At 34.4% G+C, this 27,322-nt stretch overlaps 2 protein-coding genes across 12 annotated transcripts in view; one reads left to right on the top strand and one right to left on the bottom strand.

Moving 5' to 3' along the window:
• SRPK2 (SRSF protein kinase 2) overlaps nucleotides 1-27,322 on the bottom strand; it is a 312,538-nt gene that overhangs the window by 5,455 nt on the left and 279,761 nt on the right. The window lies entirely within an intron of this gene.
• KMT2E (lysine methyltransferase 2E (inactive)) overlaps nucleotides 1-27,322 on the top strand; it is a 99,537-nt gene that overhangs the window by 49,118 nt on the left and 23,097 nt on the right. For 6 of the 7 annotated variants that reach the window (XM_042964729.1, XM_007083935.3, XM_042964713.1 and 3 more), the window contains 10 exons: nucleotides 4,534-4,648; nucleotides 5,912-6,141; nucleotides 9,019-9,099; nucleotides 15,864-15,922; nucleotides 16,922-17,094; nucleotides 20,041-20,079; nucleotides 22,942-23,172; nucleotides 23,290-23,420; nucleotides 24,410-24,527; nucleotides 25,493-25,602. In XM_042964729.1, the coding sequence (XP_042820663.1) occupies nucleotides 4,534-4,648; nucleotides 5,912-6,141; nucleotides 9,019-9,099; nucleotides 15,864-15,922; nucleotides 16,922-17,094; nucleotides 20,041-20,079; nucleotides 22,942-23,172; nucleotides 23,290-23,420; nucleotides 24,410-24,527; nucleotides 25,493-25,602 (1,287 nt within the window). Of the gene's footprint in view, nucleotides 1-4,533; nucleotides 4,649-5,911; nucleotides 6,142-6,595; nucleotides 6,685-9,018; nucleotides 9,100-15,863; nucleotides 15,923-16,921; nucleotides 17,095-20,040; nucleotides 20,080-22,941; nucleotides 23,173-23,289; nucleotides 23,421-24,409; nucleotides 24,528-25,492; nucleotides 25,603-27,322 lie in introns of those variants that run through there. The other variant, XM_042964739.1, reaches the window with a different exon arrangement.

Below are 27,322 nucleotides of genomic sequence, written 5' to 3'. Positions count from 1 at the left end.
TTTTTTAACATTTTGAATTATCAGGCTGGACGATGATTATCTTTTGGGAAGTTTCCCATGGATAGAGATTATCTTTTTGACAATGGTCATTGTTTCAGTGATTTAAGAACATACACAAAAACCACGTCTGAATGAGTACAAATAATTTTCATACTATTTAAAAATTGACATCAAAATTATGTAAGTGAAATCTCATCTGTTTGTGGGATAAACACAGCACCATGGTTTATGTTTGGATATGTAATTATTTATAGAAAATACTATGCTAATGTAGTTTCTTTATGATAAATGTTATACCTTTACTTTGGTATTTGTGTGTGTGTGTGTGTGTGTGTGTGTGTGTGTGTGTGTGAGAGACACACACACACAAATTCGTTATTGTGTTTATTATCCCTTTAGCCCTGCCATTAAAAGTTTATTAAGGCTTTATGATAATGTTCCAGAAGATTTTGAGGAAAACTCCTATGACTTCAGTGTAGTGATTTTTGTTACTATGAGTTCCTGCCAAGGTGCTGTCCATATGTAAATACAGTAGATTTGTATGGATTTAGTCTTTTTTTTTTTTTTTTTTTTTTTTTTTTTTAAGTAGGCTGCATGCCCAGCGTGGGGCTTGAACTCATGACCCTGAGATCAAGAGTCAGATGCTCTTCTGACTGAGTCAGCCAGGCGCCTCTAATTAATCATTTTGTGATTGGATATTTAAATGACTTCTCCTCTTATATATAGCTTTATGAATAGTATTACAGTAAATATCTCAAATCTACAAGTCTTAGTGGGAATTTCTTTCTTAGGATAAATTCCCCAAAATGGGTTTACTGGATCAAAGGATGCTTGACTTTTGGTATTTGTCACAAAGTTGTTTTCATGTTTACTATGTTGTGGAAATGCAGAGCTCTGAGGATATTTAGCACCATGGTACTTTTAAAGAATATTTCTAAGTATATATGTTGTGTTTTTTTTTTTTTTTTAATGCTGTCTTATAGTTCAGGAAAATCCTTAAAACCGGTCAACCAAATTTTTTATTTATTTTTATTATTTTATTTTATTTTATTTTTTTTAACGTTTATTTATTTTTGAGACAGAGAGAGACAAAGCATGAATGGGGGAGGGTCAGAGAGAGGGAGACACAGAATCTGAAACAGGCTCCAGGCTCTGAGCTGTCAGCACAGAGCCCAATGCAGGGCTTGAACTCATGGACCACGAGATCATGACCTGAGCCGAAGTCGGCCGCTTAACCAACTGAGCCACGCAGGCGCCCCCAAATTTTTTTTAAAAAGTAACTGTTACCTTCTTTTTAAAATTACTTTTAGTATAAGCAGCATTAGAAATGAGGATCTTGATGAAGAATTTCTGCTTTCTATCAAAAAGAATGAAATCTTGCCATTTGCAACCACTTGGGTGGAACTAGAGGGTATTATGCTAAGCAAAAGTAGTCAGAGAAAGATAAATATTATATGAATTCACCCATATGAGGATTTTAAGATACAAAACAGATGAACATAAGGGAAGGGAAGCAAAAGTAATATAAAAACAGGGAGGGGGACAAAACAGAAGAGACTCTTAAATATGGAGAACCAACAGAGGGTTGCTGGAGGGGTGGTGGGCTACAAGGGTAAGGGGCGTTAAGGAATCCACACCTGAAATCATTGTTGCACCATATGCTAACTAATTTGGATGTAAATTAAAAAATAATTATTAATACAAAAATTGCCAAATGATCATTGCCAGTAATCACTGCTGCAGCTTCAATTTGAATCATGAAGTTATGCATTTGTGACTTGCTTACATGCTTGAACTTACCTGCCTTTGTGCTGAAAGTTTTTTTTTTTTATGCTTAACCATTAACTGCTCCAAAATAGCAAAGTTTTTACTATGCTCTTTAGCAGTATAGTCAGAGTTTACTCTAAATCTTTAAGTGGGAGTCTTTCTATTTTGGCCACAATATGTGCATATTACCTTAATAACAGTATTATAGATCAGGAGTTGCCAAAACTCCACTTCTTCCTTTCATGTAAGTTTTAAAGATTTTTTAAAGCAATTGATTTTGTAGAGCAGTCAAAGGCAGTTTGCTAATATCTATCCATTTTACATGCATTTACCCTTTTGTTGAGCATTTCTGTCTCCAGGGATGCATGCTGTAGAAATACTACCATGTATTTAGAGAGGATATATTGAAGGGTGTACAAGTGCAGTGATACCTTTAACAGTGAAAAATAGAAATAAATGTCCCCTGGGGCGCCTGGGTAGCTCAGTCAGTTGAGCATCTTGATTTTGGCTCAGGTTATGATCCCAGGGTCTTGGATTGAACCTCATGTCAGGCTCCCCACTGAGCGTGGAGCCTGCTTATGGTATATATTCCCTCCCTCCCTCTCTCTCTCTCTCTCTCTCTTTCTTTCTCTTCCTCTTTGCCCTTCTCTCTCTCTCTCTCTCTCTTCCTCTTTGCCCTTTTCTCTCTCTCTCTCTCTCTCTCTCTCTCTCTCTCTCTAAAATAAAAAATAAGTTTAAAAAAACCCCAAATATCCACAAATAGGGAAATTGTTAAATAAACCATATACATTTATATAATGAAGTAAGCAGTTATTACCAAAAATAGGGTAGATACACATTGTCACTGAAAGATGGACAAAGCAAATTGTGAAAAAACAAATAGTATATTAGAAACAATTTAGAGGGAGATACATGGCATCCTAAGGTTTGTGTTTGAGGTTTTAAGTTTGAAGGTTTGAGGTTCGAAGACATGGTCTTTCACTTTCTTATGTACTTACATATTTAAGTTTTATGCAATGAGAATGTGTTGATTTTAAATTTAAAAGACGTTTCTTTTTTAAAAGAAGGAGGAAATTTTTAAAATAACACCATAGACATTAGGTGAGTATTGATTTTCAAAGTATTTGGAACATTTTGGAGGCTCTTCTTCTGTAATTTCCTCCAGAACCGTGGAACAACCTCAGTTTGTGCCTCCTTCTCTACTGGTTCTAGAATCCTGGATCTCACGGCAGCAGCCACTTAGAGCTAAATTGAGACTTTGTGCAGGGGAGTGAGTTGGGGGTGGGTGGGAAGAGTATGTCAAGAAGCTGTCAACTATAGAAATAAGACAACTAGAGTGTAACTGCATTAAGAAGTCTTTAAACCATGAAGAGTGCAAACAGTACTAACTTCTAAGGGCAAGTTTTGGATAAGAGGTAGGATAAGGGGTATCATGAAAAAATCATCTCAAATGGTGGCCACGGTAAGAATAAAGGCACAGAAACAAATCATGTTTTGTGTGTGCCAGGGAGAAATTAATTTCATTGTGAATTAGCCTCAGGAAGTAGTTTCACTGCTACATTGATCAATAAATAGGTATTACCAGGAATAAGGTTCAGGAGGATTGATATGAGTAAAGAAGTTGGCAAAGTGATATATGTAAAATGCTAGGCCAGAGAGCTCACAGGTCAATCACAGTGCATGAGTTGTTAGTCTCAGTTGTATCAGTTGTTGGTCAGGTTATCGTCACTTAACCATTATGGACCAGAACTGCTGATCTTACTCTACCACAGGTTGCTGCTTCTATTTTTTCATAAGTAAATCTTGGTTCATTGTGAGGTTTCTTATTTCTTAACTTTACTGATACTTTCCAAGGCTTCATTACATCTTGGCACACTAACACATACATACAGTTTTGAACATCGAAATGTATATTTCACATTCACATTCGGGGCCACATGGATTCATTGTGTTCTTGGTTCTGTTTAAATTATTTCTACTACTTTTCTCCACCCCTGTGCCTAGTGTCCCTGGTGCCATTGAGTATTCAAATAATGTTTACTCTCTGATAACCTTTTTAATGTTTGTTTATTTTTGAGAGAGAGAGAGACAGAGAGACAGAGTGAGAACGGGGGAGGGGCAGAGAGAGAGGGAGACACAGAATTTGAAGCAGGCTCCAGGCTATGAGCTGTCAGCACAGAGCCCAATGTGGGGCTCAAACCCACGAACTGTGAGATCATGACCCAAGTCAAAGTGGGATCCTTAACCACCTGAGCCACCCAGGTGCCCCTCTGATAATTTTTTTTTTTTTTAATGATAGGGAAACTATTTGAATTTGGGAGGTGAGACATTTATGTATTTATGTATTTATTTAAGGATTATTTTAAATTTTTTTTTAATGTTTATTTATTTTTGGAGAGAGAGAGACAGAGCATGAGCAGGGGAGGGACAGAGAGAGAGGGAGACACAGAATCTGAAGCAGGCTCCAGGCTCTGAGCTGTCAGCACAGAGCCAGACGCGGGGCTCATCCTCACAGACATAGAGATCATGACCTGAGCCGAAGTCAGACGCTCAACCAACTGAGCCACTCAGGCGCCCGGAGACATTGATTTTTTAAAAAAGTCTGGTTAAGATACAGAACCTAGATAGGATAGATCTTATCCACAGGTGTCTACCTACTATAAAAAGACATTTGTATAGCAATAAAATAAATGCTTATAATTTTAAATTGATTGAACAGAACAAAAATGAATGGAATTCTCTTTGATGCAACTTTTCCCCCTCCAGACCAGAATCCGTAGAAGCTAGCCCTGTGGTAGTTGAGAAATCCAACAGTTATCCCCACCAGTTGTATACCAGCAGCTCGCATCATTCACACAGTTACATCGGTTTGCCCTATGCGGTAAGTGTCAAACGTTTCTCTGGAAGGGTATTTTTTATACCTAGAGACTGAAAGTAGATGTTTGTAGTAATTGTGCCTAAAAAGAAAACATTTAAAAATCCATACTTATATTATCTAAACAATTAGGTATATAATGTATAGTTTAATTTTTTATTGCTCTAACTATATTTATTCAAAGGATTAAAATTCTATTAGAGGTATTCCCTAGAAGTTTTGCTATTACTATTATTATTATTATTTTGCATTTTATGCTATTAATAGTGTGGTATTCTAATTCTTTACCTCCTCTATAAAAAAGCCAGAGATAGAACTGTATTGTACTACCTACTGTTGGTTCTAAATTATATAATAATTTTATTGTAAATTATATAATTACCATTTTTTGAGCACTTATGTGCCAGGCTTTGTGCTAAACTTTTTTTTTTTTTTTTTTGCATGCTCATAGTGAGGGAGGGACAGAGAGAGAAAGGGAGGGAGAGAATCCCAAGCAGGCTCTGCACTGTCAGCACAGAACCATGAGATTATGACCTGAATCGAGATCAAGAGTCAGATGCTTGAACGACTGAGCTACCCAGGTCCCCCCTGCTAAACATTTTTACATATATTATCTCATTTGATCTTCAAAACCAACCTCATGAGATGGGCATAATTTTCATCCCCATTTCATAGCTGAGAAAATGAGGCTTACCTAAATTAACTTGTTCAGTGTTGCATAGCTAATAAGAGGCAGAGGTTACATTGAAACAGTTGAAGAACTGGACATATTGGTGATATTATCCAGATACAATTGTGAGGGATTTTTGCCACTGGGACCAGCATAAAAACCAATTCCTAAAAAATCTTCTGTTATATACTTAATAATGATAATATGTCTTTTGTGGTTGTTTTTGTTATTCTTTAGCCTCCACATTCCACATTCCTGAGGTTATTTTTTTTTTACCCTTCACATTGTGTGCCTGCCTCTATCTTGAAGGTGGAGCTCTATGTCCATAGGACTGTGAGGATGTCTTTTGATTAGGGAGGTGAGGGCATGGAGTTTAAGGGAAGTTATTGTGCAGGTGACTGAGGTAGACTGACATTTTCACTTACTAGTATGGTTTAATTTATAGCTTTCCCAAGTTGTTATATTAAAGGTATTAAGGAAGAAATAGGCCAACTTCATATTTCTTGAATATTCAAATTAAGGACTGAATTTTATTTTACTTAGTTTATATTGTTGCTGAAATTATATATATTGTGCTGTATTTGTGTTCATTTATCCAGGACCATAATTATGGTGCTCGTCCTCCTCCAACACCTCCGGCTTCCCCTCCTCCATCAGTTCTTATTAGCAAAAATGAAGTAGGCATATTTACCACTCCTAACTTTGATGAAACTTCCAGTGCTACTACAATCAGCACATCTGAGGATGGAAGTTATGGTACTGATGTAACCAGGTGCATATGTGGTTTTACACATGATGATGGATACATGATCTGTTGTGACAAATGCAGGTAAAATATTTTACACCATTAGTTTACTTTTCTTGAATGCTGCTAACCTTTGATTGTTAACCTTGGAAAAGATAAAGTCACTTTTGAAGGAATTGATGAATGTGGTTTTTAAGTGAGACTTCTGCTGTTATCAGTGCAGTTTATTTTGTTCCTAGAAAAAGCCCCTATGGGAAAGAAGCTCTCTTAGAGTTTATCAGAAATCATTGTTAATTGCATAATAGGCATTCAGTTCTGAACTTTATTCATGTAGGATCACATCTCTGTTTTTGCTCATTCAGTAATAATACAACTACATACAGTGGTAGACAAGATAGAAAAATGAGCCCTGTGAATTTCCTTTGGAGTTATTTGTGCTGTGTAGTCACTGTGATTTTCCAGTTTGGGGGAATTATACATTTTGATTGATGTTTGTTTGACCTGACTCTCTCACCTCCTTTTGACTTGAACCTTGCAGCACTCTGGAGTCTCCTTGAACCAGAACCACAGTCTCCCCTCCCCCAACCCTGGTTCAACCACCAAGAAAGGCCTCCTCCCCTAGAGAAGGTGTGATTGGGACAGAAAGTGGGGTTTTATTTTTTTGTTTTTTTGGGGGGTGAGGGAGTTGGGGAGGATGGAGAGGGAATAGGATTTCAGCCTGAAAGTTACTGAGTCCGTCCCCTGCACAGAGTGGGAAGCAGAGTATTTAAGCAGTGCACTGTAGTGGGTAAGAAAGTTTGGTAGCTTTACACAATTTCCTGGGTCATATCTTTATGGCATAGCTTCATTATTTGATTTGAAATAGTATAGCATATACCCATATTTGAACGTGAGTGTAAAAATACATCTTAGAGCCAAATATAAATTACTTTGCATTATTTGTAATATTGTTCTCATTTATTAGGTGGTTAGGAGTTGGATGTTATTGATATAAACATGCATGTAGGGTTATATGTTAAAAAGATGATTTACCTTTGCCAAAAAGGGGGAAAATTAGTCTTAATTTGGAAGGTGAAATTTGATATTTTTATGTCAAAATGTGAAGTTTTGAGTAAATTTTTATAAAAATATATTGTGATACCTTTCACATTTAAAAATAAATACTCATTATCTGTGACATATCATTACTATGAACAATCACTTCAGTAAATTTACTCAGGAGGTAAATTAAAAAACTAAAAAAATATCTTCATTGATAAATTCTTTTCTTTATTATTTTTTTAAATAACTATCTGATAGAAAATCTCAGTTCATATTTTAACTGATCACATAATATAGCTTTCTCTTAGCTGATCTTGTCTAATGTGATAAATTATATACATTTGGCAGCGTTTTCATTTTAATGCATAATATGAATATTGTTTTCTTTCTATTTAATTACAGTGATCTAGATATAATACAGAATTATCTCTGTTAGAAAATAGTGAAATAGTCCTTAGGATTTATACTATCTACAAATTCTTAAAGGACCAGTTCACAGTTTTTGGATTGTTCAAAGTGTTTGCTTCTCAGCAACTGCTGTTTATGAATCTATTTTTTGTGGTTTTATTTTTCTACTGCTTAATCTGTAAAATATTGTACAACTTAATGTTTTTTCCTTTCTTCTTGTTCTGTATTGCCTCTATGTATTTCCATGTACCTACTGCCTATAATCTCCTCTTTCAAGTATGGCATCTAGATCCCTGATCATTTATTCATTTTCTAGTTTGGTCTCTTCTGTTGTCTGCATGACATTACTACTTACCACCCAAATTTAATTTAGTTTGTTATTCTAGCCCTCCTGTCTGGTGTTCTGCTTTTCTTACTTTTCTCCCCACATCTTTGATATATATTCCATTACCTTCCACTTTCTACCAGTTCTTTTCCCAACATCCTCAGTTAAGTGAAGAGCAATACAATAGCAGGTAAATCAGTAGGGATATATTAGAAGTTGCTGACTATTATGTAAAAAGTAATTAAGACTATTTTTAGGAACAGGTGTGTGTGTGTAGTGTGTGTGTGTGTGTGTGTGTGTGTGTGTGTGTGTGTGTGTGTACATGCACACATATATATATATCTGGACCAATTAAAATCTTGGCAACAAAATACAATAATAGTAATAAATTGAAAAGTTGCCTCATGCTGGTCCATGTATTCCATAAGAATAATTTGAGGACAGAATAGGTTTAATCCCTACCTTCATAGAATATATCTTGGATTCTTTATATCTTCCCTTCCACATTCTAGTTCTGTCCTTTAACGCAAGTTTGGAATGTTGGAAAATCCTCTTAATTGTTTTTTCTACTTTCATTTTCTTCTTTGAATTCAAACACTTTATATCATCAAAACACATCTAGTTTTACATGTTGCTAGTTGGAGGAAATCTACACACATCCTGATGTTCCAACTCCTATATAATCTGACTGTACCATACTAACCCAATTCTACCTCCTCTGTATTTCTCAAAGTGAAAATTCCCCTTCGTATAGTTTAACTGTCTTCTGTCCATTGCTCGTCATATCTGTCTACTTGAGAAAAAACTGCTATGATGATATCTTTTCTTCCTAACTCTCAAATGAGGTTTTATTCAAGTCCATCATTCTCCAGGGTGCTTTTCCCCATTAACTTCAAGGAGTGTGGACATCTTCACTTTGTGACTTTTGATAATATTTGTAATGTATACCTTTCACATTTTAAAGTTACATTTGCTTCAGAAATATCTATATATCTATATTTTGTCCTCTTTGCATCTCAAAGTTTTATCTCCCCAAGGACATATTTCTGTGAATTCCTCACAGCACCTTTTACAGTGTTAAACACAAAGTGGGCACTTACTAAGTGATAGTCAAATAGAATATCAGGTCTTAATTTATGGATGATTCTATGAACATTTTATATTTTGCTTTTTTTTTTTTTTTTAAGCGTTTGGCAACATATTGACTGCATGGGGATTGACAGGCAGCATATTCCTGATACATACTTATGTGAACGTTGTCAGCCTAGGTAAGTTGTGCATACTTATAAGATTGCCAGTAAATACACTGAAATAATCTTTAGTTATTAGAAGTTTATGTATGAATTCTGGATTAAACAATTAATGGATTACTATGTTTCATCAATTCTAAGATATACTTTTAATTTTCATATTTATTTTATTTTATTTTTTTGTATTTTGACATCTCTAAAATCAGGAAGAATGTTTTCATTGATAATATGTCATGGTTTACTTTGTAGCATTTTTCTTTTACTTTATCAATAATGCATAAAATAATAGCGCATCTTTTAAGTGACGGCATTTTTTTTTTCACTGAAATGCACTATGTTCAACAGTTACTAGAAGAACATTTCCTTAGCTAATAAAGAATTTTGTAGGTCTATACAATCATTCCATCACCCTGCTTCAACAATTTTCAACAATCTTTTTCATTTATACTGTCATGTGTTTCTTTTCTCCTTCACATATTTTAATGCAAATTCCAGATATATTTCATTCATATATATCTCTGTGTATTTCAGTATACAGTACACTAAAACCTTGGATTGCAAGTAACTTGTTATGTGAGTGTTGTGCAAGACAAGTGAACATTTATTTCTAATAAATTTTAACTGGATAAACTAGTGATGTCTTGCAATGTGAGTAGTACATGATGTTGTATGTCACATGATCACAATTGAGCCAGTGGTTCTTGAAATTCCTTTTGATATACAAGTTCTCTGGATTACAAGCATGTTTCCAGAATGAATTATGCTCACAAACCAAGGTTTTACTATATATGTATATGTATTTAAACATGCATATACATGTATAAATATATACACATTTAAATACATATATAATTATGTATATTTATTAAATATATGTATAATTTGTAAAAGAATTTAAAAAAAAAACCAAAACCATTATTGTATATGCAACAAAATGTATTATCCAGTCGCTGTTAGAATATTGATTGGTTAATATACATCTATTCAGTCTCTAGTCATCTAAACCTCCTTTCATTACTCCACTAACTTTGGCCTCTCCTTTGCAGTGTGTTTCTTTAAGGAACTGAATTGTTTATCCCGATTTGTTTGCTAATTGCATTATCGTGATATAACAAGTTACTCTGTCCTTTGTATTTCTGTAAATAAGTGTGTGATCAGATTATAGGTTCAGTTTTTGTTGAAGTTTATTTATTTTGAGAGAGATAGCAAGCGCCCAGAAAGAGCATGAGCAGGGGTGGGGGATTGGGGGTAGGGGGCAGAGAGAGAAGAAGAGAGAATCCCAAACAGGCTCCATGCTGACAGTGTGGGGCTTTGAACCTATCATGTGGAGCTTGAACCCATGAATCATGAGATCATGACCTAAGCTGAAATCAAGAATTGGATGCTTAACTGACTTAGCCACCTAGGCACTGGTCAAATTTTTTTTTTTTTTTTTTTTTTTTTTTTTTTTGGTAAGAATATTGTAAGAATATTTCATAGACTGCTTCATCAGGTGACACATCATATCTGGTTGTCTCTACGATAGGACCTATTGGTAGTCATTATTTAGACCCATTAATTTATTAGGGGTTGCAAGTTAGGGCCATGTTAATATATATTTTTTTAATGCTTTTTTAATTTTTGGAAGAGTGTGAGTAGGGGAGCGACAGAGAGTGAGAAAAAGACTCCAAAGCAGGCTCTAGGCTCTGAGCTGTCAGCACAGAGCCCGTTGCAGGGCTCAAACTCATGAACTCAATGCGAGATCATGATCTGAGCCGAAGTCAGACGCTTAACTGACTGAGCCACCTAAGTGCCCCAATGCTATGTTAATCTTATTGCTTATGAATTATTAGCTCAACTATGTCTATAGAAACAAACTTTCCCATATTAACTGTTTAGTTCTTTTAAGGTATATAGTTGACCCTTGAACAGCGTAGTTATGATCTGTGCAAGCCCACTTATATTTGGGTTTTTTTGATATAGTACTGTAAGTTAATTTTTTATGACTTTGTTTTTTTATTTTTTCAAAATGTTTACTTTTGAGAGAGAAAGAGAAAGAGAGAGACCACAAGTGGGGAAGGGGCAGAGAGAGAGGGAGACATGAAATCCGAAGTAGGCTCCAGGCTCTGCACTGTCAGCACAGAGCCTGACGTGGGGCTCAGAGTCATGAACCATGAGATCATAACCTGAGCCAAAGTTAGATGCTTAACTGACTAAGTCACCCAGATGCCCCTTTTTATGACTTTCTTAATTATGTTTTTCTGTGGCTCACTAATACATAATACATATGCACACATGTATTCACTAATACGTATGCATACCAAATATGTGTTAATCAACTGTTTATGTTATCAGTAGGCTTATAGTTTTAATTTTTTGGAAAGTCAAAAGTTATATGTGAATTTTTGGCTGCAAGTGTCATTATGAACTCAGCTATTTAAACATAATGGATGTCAGTCTGCTGCAGTTATTATTCGTATTGATATTTAAATTTTGTCTGGTTTTCGTCGGTGGAAACTTGACAACTTGACTCTTGAGCCCTTTTGACAGTATCCTAGTGGTACTTGATAAGTGTTCGTGCTGTCTGGTATAACAAGATGTCTCAAGCTTGTATTATACTTCTGTGCCCCTGAGGATTGGTTTTCAGGACTAGAATCTGAGCTAGCATGCTCTTTCTACTGGAATGGTTACTGTTCCTAGGTCTTTTTGGTAGACAAAGCTAGGAAATATGTTTTGTGTGTTTATTTTTAAGATAAAATACATGAGTTTATGCAGATAATTGCAGTTTAAATTTAGGAATACAAGGTTTTCATCTAGTCTTTTCTATATACTGTTTATATCTCCTTTGATCTTCGTTCTCAACAACAGACAGTAACATAATTAGAATTTTACCAGTTTACTCAGTTGCTTTATTTCATAGAAAAATGCAAGAATCTCAGAGTAACAATACCAACGACTAGTACCAACAATATGATTATGTAAAGGTTTATTTTTATTTATTTATTAAAAAATTTTTAATGTTTTTATTTATTTTTGAGACAGAAAGGGACAGAACATGAGCAGGAGGTGGGCAGAGAGAGAGGGAGACACAGAATCTGAAGCAGGCTCCAGGCTCTGAGCGGTCAGCTCAGAGCCTGACACGGGGCTCAGACTCACAGACTGTGAGATCATGACCTGAGCCGAAGTCGGACGCCCAACTGACTGAGCCGCCCAGGCGCCCCTATTTATTTATTTTTAAAGTAATTTCTACACCCAACTTAGGGCTTGGACTCATGACCCTGAGATGAAGAGTCGCATGCTCTACTGACCGAGCCAAGCAGGTACCCCTATGTAAAACAGGTTAGAACTTTTTTTCCCCTTAAGATATGTTCCACAAGGAACGTATGGTTGTGTTTAAAGTCCCTTAAAAGAATTTCACTGTGTGGTTAAAACACCAGCTGGATGCACACTTACACACTTATGTTGATGAGATTCTTTTATTTTTGATTTTTTTTTAATATTTATTTTTGAGAGAGAGAGAGAGAGAGCAAGCTTGCAGGGGAAGGGCAGAGAGAGAGGGAGAGGGAGACAGAGAATCTCAAGGCTCTGTGCTGACAGAGTCGTGGGATTCAAACTTAGGAATTGCAAGATCATGACCTAAGCCAAAATCAAGAGTCAGACATTTCACTGACTGAGCCATCCAGGTACCCCTTATTTTTTAAAATTAAACTTTTAATTTTGAGTTAGAGTGTCACATAAATAGTTAGGAAATAATAAAGATTCTGTGTGTCTTTTACCCAGTTCCCCCCAGTGGTAACATGTTGCAAGACTATTAATGCAGTATTATAGCTAGAATATTTAGTTGGTCTAGTCTAGATACAAAACATTTCCATGGCCAGTATCCATCACATTGCTTTTTCAGCTGCATCCACCTCCCACCTTTTCCACCTCTCCCATCTCCCCCATTCCTGGCCTTTGGCAACTCTGTTGCTATAATCTGTACTCCATGACTATAATTTTCTCATTTCAAGAATGTTATATAAATGGAATCATACAGTATGTGACCTTGGGGTGGGCTTTTTTTTACTCAGCATGATTCTCTGGAGAGCCAGCCAGTTTTTGCATATATCAGTCTTCCTTCCTTCCTCCCTTCCTCCCTTCCTCCCTTCCCTCCCTTCTTTCTTTCTATGCTTGTTTATTTTGAGAGAGAGAGAGAGTGGGGGAGGGGCAGAGAGAGGGGGACAGAGGATCCCAAGTGGGCTCTGTTCTGACAGCAGACAGTCCAATATGGGTCTTGAACTCACAAACTGTGAGATCATGACCTGAACAGAAGTTAGACGCCTAACCGACTGAGCTACCCAGGTGCCCCGATATTTCATTCTTTCTTATTGCTATGTAGTGTTCTATGATATATATGTATCACAGTTTATTTAACCATTCACTTGTTGGAGGACATTTTTTGGCTATTACAGAAAAGTTGCTATGAACATCTGTGTACAGGTTTTGGTATGAATGTAAGTTTATTTTCTTTGGGATAAATTCCCAAGAGTGCAATTGCTCAGTCACATGGTAGTTGTGTTTAGTTTTTTAAAAAAATTATCCAGCTATATTGCAGAGCAGTTGTACCATTTTATATTCCTACCAGAAATGTAGGAGGAATCTAGTTATTTTTAGGATTGCTTTTTATACTTTGTTTTTATAATTATATACTTACATGATTATGTAAGAAGTAGTCCCATTATTTTGAGGTTAAATTTTAAAACAAAGTATATTCAGATAAGTTGAACTTTCTATCCCTGGAGTAACATAAAAAATAGATTATTCTTTCCATTGTTTCCTTATTAGAAACAGGTGTGTATATACATCTTTGTATTCCTTTCTTATTTAGGTAAGCGATAGTATATTACAGAGTTTTGCCACATTTTCTTTTTTCTCTTAAAAATATCTGCTAAAGATCACTTCATAGAAGTATATAGAAATTGGCTCATTTTTTTCTGTTGCTTCAAGGTGCTTCATCTTTTTCATGGAATAGTTTATTCAACCAGTCCCATTAGAGTGGACATTGTTTCCAGTCTTTTGTAATTGCAAATAGAAGTAGGCGTGTTCAGTAAAAGGGTAAATGTATAATATATGCATAAAATTTTTGTCAGATATTGCTGAATTCTCCAATACGAGCTGTACAGTTTTGAATTCCTACCAGTGATGGATAAGCATGCCTGTTTCCCCAGGGCTTACAATAGTGTCTGACAGACTTGGATTTTTCCCAGTTTAACTAGATTCAAAATGGTAATCTGAATGTTACACTTTGCATTGCTTTTTTATGAGTGAGGTTTTACTATGTGATTTTGTTTTACTTTATGATAGTTACTAGCCTTTTGCCAGATAGTTTTTGCTGGGGTAAATATCTTTTGATAAATTCAGTTAAGAACTGGTTTAAAACTGGTCATTAGGGAGGGTAGTTTATTGAGTGATACCTACTTATTATTCTGTGATAATCAGTAATGTTAGTTATAGTTATATGTCCTAGTAGACATTAAGACAAGTCTGTTACTGAATTGTAGATATTTTAGTCTAGAGCCCTTATTCTCTCATCTAAGAAAAATATCTAGTCTTATTTGACCTATAAGCTAATAGGTTTCAACAGTGAAAATGTTGGTGGGAAATATAAAACTGTTACTATGGATGATGTAGTTCATGTGTGGGCAGTTAATGAAATATTTTACTTTTTTCTTTAAGTTTTTATTTAAATTCCAGTTAAGATCCAGTGTTCTGTTCATTTCAGATATATTATGTATTTAACATGTCCATACAATACCCAGTGCTCATCACAAGTGCACTTTTTAGTCCCCATCCCCTATTTAATCCATCCCCCCACACCCACCTCCCCTCTAGTGTATTTTTAATTGTTAAAAGTTCAGTGTTTATTATTATTTCAAAAGTGGAAATAATTTTAGTCTGGTAATAATGCAAATAGATCCTAAATCAGTGGTGTGCTTTTAAGAAATTTATTTTGGGGGGCGCCTGGGTGGCTCGGTCGGTTAAGCGTCTGACTTCAGCTCAGGTCATGATCTCGCGGTCCGTGAGTTCGAGCCCCGTGTCGGGCTCTGTGCTGACTGCTCAGAGCCTGGAGCCTGTTTCAGATTCTGTGTCTCCCTCTCTCTCTGTCCGTCCCCCGTTCGTGCTGTGTCTCTCTCTGTCTCAAAAATAAATAAACATTAAAAAATTAATAAAGTATTAAATAAAAATTAATAAAAATTAATAAAAAAAAAGAAATTTATTTTGGTTATTGTAAACATTCTTTTTTTTTTTTCAGACTTTTTGCTCTAAAATTTTTAAATTTTTGATGTTTATTTTTGAGAGAGAGATACTGAGCATGAGTGGGGGAGGGGCAGAGAGTGAGGGAGACACAGAATCCGAAGCAGGCTCTGGGCTCTGAGCTGTCAGTATAGAGCCCAACGCGAGGCTTGAACTCACAAACTGTGAGATCATAATTTGAGCCCAAGTCCACTTATCCGACTGAGCCATCCAGGTGCCCCCAGACATTTTGCTTTAAACATTCAATTTGGAAAAAAAAAAAAAAGGTACTAGCTTCCTAAGTAAAAAGTTATTTTCTTAAAAGCACAACAGTGTCACTTACCTGGCATCTACTGCTAATTATGCTAGATCAAATCTAAAGCAAGGGAAAAAATACACATATTTTATACTGTTTGTTTTTCAGTAAGAACATTAGAGAAATTGTAAAGTTTATCACATTTAAAATCAGTCTGCTTTATATCTAAATTTATGAAAGTTTGATGAATAATCATGTTAATATTTTAATGCAGGAGTTTGGATAAAGAGAGGGCAGTGCTACTACAGCGCCGGAAAAGGGAAAATATGTCAGGTGGGTGAAGAGGATCTATGCTAAATTAAAATTAGTGTGATTGAGAAAATGAGTGGTCTGCATGTTTCAGTTGGATATAAACACCTTACCAGTCAATGTTGGTTGTACATACAACTTACAATCTCAGGTATAGATTTTAAGTAGTCTTTTTATAGAATGTACTTATTTTAGAAAATGTGGAAATTAAAAAAAAGAAAAAAGAAAAAAAATGGAAATTAGAGGAAAATAAAAATTTTAAATCCTCATTTTTGTACAAAGGTAACAGCTTTAAAGAAGTATTAAAATATGTTGGTTTTTCAGAGAGATGGTGATCCATTAATCATATGGAAAAGCATTTCATTTTGAGGAATAGATTTTAGCAGCATAACTGTGCTACAACTTTTATTTTGGCTTACGTTATGACAACACCAGTACAACTGGTTTTGAATAATCATAGTTTACTGAACTGTTTGATGAACATTTAGGTTGTTTCCAGTGTTTTTTGTTTTGTTTCGTTTCATTTTTGTTACTACAAATAGTACTGTTAATGAAACCCTCCCGGACAAGTTTTTTCGTGTTTTTTTTTTTTTTTTTTTTTTTTTTTTTATTTTTGTATTTTTGTTCATTTTATCTTTGGACACACACCCAGAAAAAAGTTTATTAGGTGAAAGAGTAAGTATATGTAGAATTTTGTTAGATATGGTTAAATTTCCCTTCATAGGGAATTCATAGGGAATTTTGAATTTTGAATTACCACTGGCTATTTATGCCCTTTTCCCATAGTCACACTACCTCAGTGTGTTGTCAGACTTTTGTATCCTTTCTAATTTAATGTATGAGAAAAGGTATTTGTAGTATGCATTTAAATGTATCTTATATGAGTGAACTGAGGAAGTAGAAAAAAGTTCATTCTTCAGAATGATGGGAGATACAGCAGCTTGTCTTGTAGAATGCTGTTTGATTTTTCATTTTGTTCAAGATAGTATTACAAGTATAGTAATTTTTATTTTGCCTTGGAAGATGGTGATACCAGTGCAACTGAGAGTGGTGATGAGGTTCCTGTGGAATTATATACTGCATTTCAGCATACCCCAACATCGATTACTTTAACTGCTTCAAGAGTTTCCAAGGTTAATGATAAAAGAAGGAAAAAAAGTGGGGAGAAAGAACAAAACATTTCAAAGTGTAAAAAAGTAAGTTTTTCCTTTTTTTAGATATGTAGATAGGAAGTTATGGGAACTGAGTTTTACAGGAAAGGCAGGTGAGTAATGGATGGTAGCTAGAAAAGGTTGCAGAATCTAAGTTTTTTAAAATTCATTTTACAATTTTAATATGTTTTAAAGATTGAAGTGTAATAGATAAATGTTGGCATACTGATTTGAAATCACTAATGAGACTAGTCATAGAAAGGCAAAAGCTAAAATAAAATAGAAAAAAATTGCTGTTTTAGACAAAAAATAACAATCCTAAATTTTTAATAGCTTATGAACAAGGTAAAAGAGCATATGATAATTGTGAATAATTGTTTATAGTTGTTCTTCTCTGAATCGTATGTAATCATTTTAATAAACTTCCATATTTAATGAATTTCTTATCACGTAGACTTCTTTTACTTAAGTCTTATGTGATGAATTATCCCAAGGATTTAATGGCACAAAACCATTTCTAAGCCACATTTTCACTAAATTTATTATTATTGGTCCTGAAGATTTTTCTCTTATAAGGAAAAAAAAAATACTTTTCACGAGAACTATATTGCTATTATAGAGTGAAATTATTCCTAGATATAAAATCAGGTTTTTCCAAAGAAAGCATTTTTTTTTCCTTGAGTAATTCTTCAAGATATTATTTGGTTATTTAATAGGCAGCAGGTACTTTTCAGTTTCTCATTTCACCACCATTTAAGCTTGACTGTAGCAGTCTTCACAGATGAGGTCCCTCTCCAGTTCTGCTACACTTTTTCCTGTATATTATCCATTCTTATAATCAAATTCTATCTGCACTTTCTGGGTGGTTTTTGTTTATTTATTTTTTTAAAGTAAGCTCTGTATCCAACATGGGGTTTGAACTCATGACCCTGAGATCAAAAGTCATATGCCCTACCCACTGAGCCTGCCAAGTGTCCCACCAGGTGTCATCTTTGGTTATGCTGTTCTCTTCACCATTTAGGATATTCTCGTCTCTGTCTTTTAAACCCTTATTATACTCTCAAGTACTGCTTCCTCCATGAAACTTGCTTTTCTCCTATCAAAATATCATCTTTCTTTGCATCTCATTATGGCACTTGAACCTTTTATTATAGCACTATATTGTCTTCTTTCATTGTTATGTCCCTTATTTCAGATTGTAATTTACACAAAGAGAGAGAGAGATTGTCTATTAAATGCCTTTTATAATTTAGGAATTCATATATTATAGGTATTGACATACCTTTTTCATATCATGCTTTCAAATTAGGCTTTCCTGTTTATTGTTACTTGGAAATTGTATCCTTGCATATTTGTTTTAGGTCATTTGGTTTAACAAATCTATTTTTTGAATAAAGCATAGATTTTGCACTTTTTCTGGGGGGAATTACTTGTCCCTATTTAAAATGAATCAGTCCTGGGTCTTGGAGTGTGACATAGTTTTTTCAGAATATTGCTGTGTGTTTAAAAAGAGATTTTTCTCTTATGTTGTTAGTAAAAATTGACAAGGATTAGAAAAAAAAAATCAAGGAACTGGGTATAAAAGATATGGTTTTCCCACTTAGATCTTGCCCATTGTTAAGGTTTTACTATTATTTGAGGGGTGACATGTAGTATATATATAAAACAAAAGAATATATACAGTTCTGCCTTTTTTTTTTTTTTTCAGCCTATTGTTATGGCTAATTGTTAAAAAGTTTGAAAGGAGGTTACAATAGATGTTCTGGGTAGAGGACAGTTTTTATTTTATTTTTATTTTATTTGTTTATTTTTGAGACAGAAAGCGTGAGCAGGGGAGGGGCAGAGAGAGAGAGGGAGACACAGAATCCGAAACAGATTCCAGGCTCTGAGCTGTCAGCACAGAGCCTGACGTTGGGCTCAAACCCACGAACCGTGAGATCTTGACCTGAGCTGGAGTTAGATGCTTGCTTAACTGACTGAGCCACCCAGGCACTCCAGATTTTTTTTTTTTTTTTTTTTTTTTTTAAGTAATCTCTATACTCAGTGTGGGGCTCAAACCCACAACCCCGAGATCAAGAGTTGCATGCTCCACCGACTGAGCCAGCCAGGTGTCTCTTTCATGTTTCTTTAGTACCAGGATTGTATTCCTTTCAGTTGTTCATCTGTCTGGGTACATTCCTTCTCCAAAGTCCACCTAGCTCTTGGCCCATGTTTTATGTGACGTTTCACTGCCTTGTTTTTGCTGTTAGTAAATCTTGCTGACTTCCAACATATAGTCTACACAACAAACTTAACACATATATTTGGGTCTATGTTGCTTACTCTAGGTTTATGTTTGTTAGTCTCCCTGGAGACTTTTTGGGTGAAGTGGTGAGGAAGATAGGAATTAAATGTTAGATACCACTTTGGGACCTGGCAGAGTAGTGGGCTGTCACTAAATTATTTATTAAATAAATACAACTCTATTTGCCACAGTGCTTATTACTCAAATGCTCCTCTGTGCTCAAATATCACTTACTAGTTGACTACGAGAATTAAAGTAAATAACTTTATCACTCCCCAGACTTGTATCATGACTTAAATAAAATTACTGTAATATTGTTAATACCCTTCCAATTTTAATCAGATATTTTCCCATGGTTGTAATAATTGAGCACACAAAAAATTTGAGATTTTTTCTAGCAGTATCATATACATATTCTCTTGTTCTTACATAGCCTGCATTATGGTTTTTGTTGTTATTGTTGTTGTTAATTTGACTATCGTTGACATACATTGTTACTTTGGTTTTAGATATACAAAGTCTGCATTCTATTTTTAATAGTAAAATAGTATGCTAGTAGGTGACTTTCCTTAAACATTCACCCGGTTCTGGCTATATTTGCCAAGTTTTTTATTATTATGAGACTTCAATAAAATGCTTTACTGAACTGATTGATTATATCCAGTTTAAAAGAAAAGAAAACTAACTCAAATTTCATGTTATTTTAGGCCTTTCGTGAAGGATCTCGGAAGTCATCAAGAGTTAAGGTAAACAGGGGCACCTGGGTGGCTCAGTTAAGCATCTGACTCTTGATTTTGGCTCGGGTCATGATCTCACAGTCATGAGATTGAGCCCTGTGTGGAGCTCTGTGCTAAGCATGGAGCCTACTTGGGATTCTTTCTCCCTCCTTCTCTCTCTCTCTCTCTGTACCTCCCTGCTTTCTCTCTCTCTCTCTCTCTCTCTCAAAATAAATAAACATTAAAAAAAAAATTTTTAAGAGTTAAGGTAAATACATTAATTTTTTTTTTAAATACATTAAATTTAAGTCCTTGTTCCAACTATCAGTTTTTCAGGAGCTTACTAAGTGGTTGCTTGTCCAAAACCTTTACTTTATGTTCTCTTCATTGCGTATCATCTCATTGCTTATTATCTTTACCAAAAGTGACACCGTAGAGAATCCTAATTAGATTACTATGCCTCTCTTGGAGTTTATTAACACTGTTAAATCATTAAGTAAAAGGAGGTATATAAGTAATTCCTATTATCAAAATTTTGGATAATCTGAATTTCAGTAGATTATTGCATTCCATATCTCCATACCACTTTGTATAGTGGATATATGAATGCAAAATCACATTTAGAATTTGAAATTTTTTTTTTTTTTTTTTTTTTTTTTTTTTTTTGCATAGTTGGGGTTCTAGTGATTTAGTCAAGTCAGTTGTTATAAAATACTATAAAATCACCATGGAGGTATACAAAGTAGTCACTTGTACCTTGAATTAGCCTATATCCTCAATTTTGTAGATGCCCTGATTTCTGAGAGAGGCAAGGCTCCTCAGCTCTGCCTCCTGCTAAAAGATAGGTATTGGATCACAGAGGTCAGCTGTATAGACTTACTACAGCTTTCTAGGCTGTGTGGTTAAAGGCTAATGGGTTTCTTAAGTTGTCAGATATTAAAATAGTACGTGGGAAGCATGTTACAGTGTATCTTTTGTGCATAACAATTATTCATTATTTCACATTCTTGGAAAACAAATAATTAAACAGCTGTCCAGTGATGATTACTGCATACGTTTGTAGTTCTTTCTCAAGAAAATATGTAGTGTCACTCAACACACAGCAAGCCCAGTTTCATAAAATGTTCTTTATATGTTAAAGTTGGGGATTATATACTTACTATATATTAAACTTGGATTTATGGGACATTATCTGACACAATACAATCTGAAAAAGGTTTTGGATTAAGCTGGTGGAAACTGTTGATACTCTAAAGTTTTCCTTTCTTCCTTATTTATCCAGTCATTCCAATAGTAAGTTTAATGAAGAAGGAATAGTTTACTTAGGTGAAATATTTTCATTTATTTTGTAAAGAGATGAGGAAGTAAAATTTTAAAAATGCTTTGTGCATCTTTAAAGATATCTTTCCCTTAACTAAAAGATACCTCTTTAAGATTGTAACAGTTTCAGTTAGTAATTCAATAGTATTTATAGGTTAAAGAGATATGGAAGAACTATCAAATATATACCAGATCAGTAGAGGGCTTGGGTAGAGGAGGACAGAAAAGAAAGACAAATTTTTAAAAATGGATTTCTTTAATAAAGCTGAGGAAAGCCTTAATATGTAGTATTTCATATTTGTATAAAAATTTATTATCTCATGGTCATTATAATGTGGAATATGTAAGTACAGAAAATACCAGTTAATACAAATAAACCTACTCCTATCAAGTAGTTGAACAACTTACTACAGTTTGTTTCATTGTAGAAAAGAATGATACTTTTTGTAATAAAAATTATATGGCAGGTGGACAGATGGTAAATTTTAGTGTTACTGTACGTGTATACATGTCTAACAGGATATATAAGGATCTTTATGAATTCTATATGTGATTTTCAAATTTTAGTTAGGTTATACATATAGAAATAATCTGTTTTCTCACCAGGGTATTCAGTGTTGTAGAAATTGGTAAATAGCATTTACAACAAATTGAAATGTCATGTGTTAAAACGAATTATAAACCTGAATTATGCTAATGAAACATGTTTTTGTTATCTGCATTACTTGATTTTCATCCTGAGATTGCAAATAAGAATTGTTGTGGGTGTCCACATTTTAATACATTTTTAAAATGTGTGGTCATTGTGCCTATCTGTAAATTGCATTCCAGCGAGAAAAGTGTTCCTTGTTTGTTCTGTAACAGATTGAGAGAGGCTGTAACTTTTTGTACTTGGCACTTAGCGTTCTTATCTTACAGGTTTTTAATAGGAGGTATGGATGAAGAGCAAGCATTTAAGTTTATAAGTCCTTGCTGTCATTATGATCCTTGAATTTAGGCTATGGACCATTTTGGGTCATTTCACATCCTATTAGACATTTTGTTCTCATGTCATATTTATCATGTGGACAATTATAGATCTTGGAATTATACTAAATTAAGATGTCAAAGTGTGTTTTTTAATAAAACATGTTAAAATTGCATTCTATCAGAACTGAGTATAAAGTAGATACTGGCAGTCTGTAAAATAAAAACATTTTCATATGCTATCTTTTTTTGAATCATTAGTTGACAATAACTCCGAAGTTTTGGGTGTTTGCAGTTTTGTCAGTGGCCTTAATTTGGCTACAGTGGTGTCAGTGAAGCTTGAATTTATGCTGTTCAACATAACTTGGCCTCTTTAGTTTTCTAACTTTTTATCTGGCGTGCAGTATAAAAATGTAGTATGCTGATCATTTATGGTCTGTTTTTTCCTAGGACCAACTTAGAAAGCCTAACATTATTGCTACTTTGTGTTCTGTTCTTTTATATAGATTACTGTGTGTGTGTGTGTGTGTGTGTGTGTGTGTGTGTGTGTGTGTGTGTAAATACTTAGAAGTCCAGATATTAATGCTTAGTTTGCTATGATTTTAGGGTTCAGCTCCAGAGATTGATCCTTCATCTGATGGTTCAAATTTTGGATGGGAGACAAAAATCAAAGCGTGGATGGATCGATACGAAGAGGCAAATAGTAACCAATATAGTGAGGGTGTTCAGAGGGAGGCACAAAGAATAGCTCTGAGATTAGGCAATGGAAATGACAAAAAAGAGATAAATAAATCAGATTTGAATACCAACAATTTGCTCTTCAAACCTCCTGTAGAGGTAAATATATCATTTGCCTAAAAATTATGAAACAAAGACCTTTTTCTAATGTATATCTTAACTGGTTAGACTGAAAGCAGTTAGGTTTAACTAATCTGAACATTTCTCTTATTTTAGAGCCATATACAAAAAAATAAGAAAATTCTGAAATCCGCAAAAGATTTGCCTCCTGATGCACTTATCATTGAGTACAGAGGGAAGTTTATGCTAAGAGAACAGTTTGAAGCAAATGGATATTTCTTTAAGAGGTATATTCATTTATTTTACTAGTTACCTGTTGTTAAGTATTGATTTTTTGGCTGTTTGCCAAGATGCTGTGTGTTCATAAGCCTTTTGTTTTTCTAAGTTATCATTTTAATACTTTTAAAACTGTGGTACAGTTGAACAGTGACTAATGATAACTTTTGAACTATAGTAAAATATGACAAAAAGCAGATGTATTTCTGTCTCTTACCCATCTCTCTTACTGACATTTTTACAGCAGTTTACTTCAAAGATAAACAGCAGTATATAGGTGGACGTTAATTTAAAACTATGATTACATAAGATTATAAGGAGTGAAGCCCTTTTGCATCCAGGACCTTACCTAGTTCCTTATAACATAATTGCTAGAACCTGAAAACACCATTGGTGATCACAGGCAGAACCCCTTCCTCTTTATAACAGATGTTGGATTTGGTCTTACATTATTGCTACCACTTTCACCTCCTCCTTTCTTGGTTCTAGAATGGCACTGGAGCCCTCTTCTATATATTTTTTGGGGGCATTTGATATGACCCCTTGCTTCCCGGAGGTCAGGAAATATGTTTGTATCTTTAGGGAGATAAGTCTATATGGTTACTAAAAGTATTTGTTGTTTATAACTTGAATTTTTAAGATTTGAAAGATATACACATCTTGTACATAGCAAATTTGATCTGAAACAGTGCTAGAAATCAAAACTTAAATGTACTAGGCGATTAGGATTTTAAAGGTATCCAATTATGAATTCTCCTGTAAAGGCAGTAGTCACTCCCTTTTTATCTCATAAATTTGAATTTCTACCTTCAATTAATTACCTTTAATTTAGGTAAGGTTACTGGAGCAGGTAAAAATCTCATTAGCATGAACTAGCCCTTAACGAATGGGTTCTGGTATTAGACTGCCTATGTTCAAGTCTTGGCTTCACTATTTACTTTGAATCTTTTAGAAGTTTCTTAACATGTTAATGGTTTATAATGCATTTCTTTCTTTGTAGACCATATCCTTTTGTTTTATTTTATTCTAAATTTCACGGGCTAGAAATGTGTGTTGATGCAAGGACTTTTGGGAATGAGGCTCGGTTCATTAGGCGTTCTTGTACACCCAATGCAGAGGTAAGCTTCTAAAAATCTTTTCAGGAGGCAAGGGTTTCAGGGGATGCATGGAATTAAGTATTAAACACAAGTCTGGTAGCCCTAAACTTTTTAACCACTGATGCGTTTTATATTCCTCAGCGTGTTTTCATTGCAAAAAATTAGGTGGTAATGGGCTGTGAGGTCTTAAAAATTGCTTTGCACACTGAAGAAATTGTGATGTTCTTTGTAAGAAGAAATATTAGATTTTTGTTTATTTCTGAAGCTCTACTTATGGGTCAAATATAAGATCTGATTGGATCAAGGTAGATGACAAAACTGAAAGCTAAAGTAGATTTTATATGTGCTACTACAAAATTTTTTATAAAACTGTGTTTTAATTTGGAGCATAAATTTTGGAGCATGTTTCCGGGTTTTTTTTACATGCCAAAATAAACATTTTTAATTTATAGCTATTATAGTTGAGTTTAGGTTTTGAAGCCAGACTTAATAGATTCATGTCTTCTTTTTGACTTACTAGCTTTGTAACCTGGTCTGTGTTCTATAAAAAGTGGTTATGAGGACTCAATGGAGTAAATACATATGAAGTACCTAGAACAGTGTCTGTCATAGAAAAGTGTGGTGTTAACTGTTCCATTACTGATTATTGTATTTCATCAAATCGAGGGTGTCATCATTTACAAAACTCCCAATTTCAGAGATACTCAGGGGTAAAAAAAAATAGGCATTGTAGAATTGATGAAGTGTCATGTTTTTTCTTCTTTTTTTAGTATTTGCTTTTTAATGCTACATGGTGGGCCGTAGAGTTTGCATCACTATGCTTCCGTCCAGTTGAAAACCACCGATTTATAGTTACAAGTCTTGAACTGCATATTTTCCATGTTGTACTTAGGAATTACTTTGAAAATTTTTCAAAATTGCAGGATGGGATACTTCTAAAGGTAGAAAAAGTTCATAAAAATATAAAATTATTTTTTAACTAACAGGTGAGGCATGAAATTGAAGATGGAACCATACATCTTTACATTTATTCTATACAGACTATTCCAAAAGGAACTGAAATTACTATTGCCTTTGATTTTGACTATGGGAATTGGTAAGTTCAAGTCTATGTATATGTTAATCTGTTTTGCAGTAGTTCCTTAATGTCCTCCTAAAAATTTATGTATTTGCATTACTTTCATAGCTTTTCATTTGTATTTATCATGAGGCAATTAAAAAATCATAGCCCTAATTCAGCCATACAACACTGACCTTGTTTATGTGAGAATTTTCTCTTTCTGGTATTTTAGGGGGTACAATGTTAGTGATATAATTAATTTGGCTGATCAGTGTGAATGGGTAATTGAACGTTTTGCCCCTCAAAACAAAGAAATTCAGGGTACATGGGTGGCTCTAACAGTTAAGCATCCAACTCTTGATTTGGGCTCAGGTCATGATCTCACGGTTCTGTTCTTGAGAGTGAGCCCCGTGTTGGGCTCTGCGCTGACAGTGCTGAGCGTGCTTGGAACTTCCTCTTTCTCTCTCAAAACAAATAAACTTAAAAAAAACAAAAAACAAAAGCAACAGAAATTGTGCCAAGTTTTCTTGCAGTAAAAGTGTTTGTTGGAGTACTGTAAGGAAGTTCTGAGAACTGCTGTTCTGAAACACTAGGGAAGAAAGTTAAAGTTAATTCTGACTATAAAAGCGTCCATTTAAATTTTATGTATTTATACATAATACAAAATTATACAAATATAATACAAATATAATACAAAATTATAATCTGTATCATTTTGCATTCATCTTCTCTCATTCGTTACTTTGATATTTAGTTCTGTTGTTAGGTGTGGCTCTAGTTCATTTATTTTCACTGTTGATGGCATTTATCCATTCCACTATTGGTGGACCTTTAGATTTACCAAAAGTGCTCCTGTGGCTTTTTGAACACGTCTTTGTGGGTACATGTTCTCTCTGTGGTACGGAATTAGGGGTGTACTTGCTGGGTTGTAGAGTGTGCACAGCCTCAGTTTTCACCAGACATAGGTTAATTTTTAATTTGAGTATAATTGACATATAATGTTATATTAGAAAACACTAATTCTAAAAGATATGTGCACCCCTATGTTTATTGCAGTATTATTTACAATAACCAAGATATGGATAATGACCAGTTTCTATTCTTGCAGCTTTACTTCCTTGCTCCATCTCGTTATGACTTTAAAAATTGATGCTAATCCATGTGAAATGGTATCTTTTTATATTTTTAATTACCATTTTCTTTGGTTATTTTTTGACCCAAGGATCTTTTTATATATTAATTTATCATTTGGGTTTCCTCTCTGATGAATTGGTTAATCATCTTCCATTTTGCTCCTGGGCAGTCTTTTTCATACTGATTTTTGGGGGAATGGGGGATGGTTCCTTTTGTATCTTGTAGTGTATTCGGTTATAAGCATTTCAGTTCATTTCCTCCTATTCTGTATTTTATCTTTAAATTTTTCTATGGTAACCTATTTAAGTGCCTAAGTTTTAAATATTCATTATGTTTTCTGTCAGTGAAATTCCTCTTCCTGCCCTGTGCATCTCTACTTAATTGTTGGGAGTCAGATTTATTATAACTTCAGCATTTCCTTGTTAGCCCTTTCTTCCCCCAGAAGGTGGAAAATTTAGCATAATGGCTCTTTGCTCATTGCTTTGAAAGACTGTATCCCATAAGTGGTTAAGAATATAAGCTTTTTATAATCTGGTTTCAAATCCTAGCTTGGTTGCTTATTATTAGCTATATAACCTTCTTATCCCTTTGTGCTTTGTTACAGCACAAGTAATATGAGAAT

Source organism: Panthera tigris, chromosome A2 (assembly GCF_018350195.1).
Source record: "Panthera tigris isolate Pti1 chromosome A2, P.tigris_Pti1_mat1.1, whole genome shotgun sequence".
Lineage (NCBI taxonomy): Eukaryota > Metazoa > Chordata > Mammalia > Carnivora > Felidae > Panthera > Panthera tigris.
This window is presented reverse-complemented; position numbering and strand designations above follow the sequence as displayed.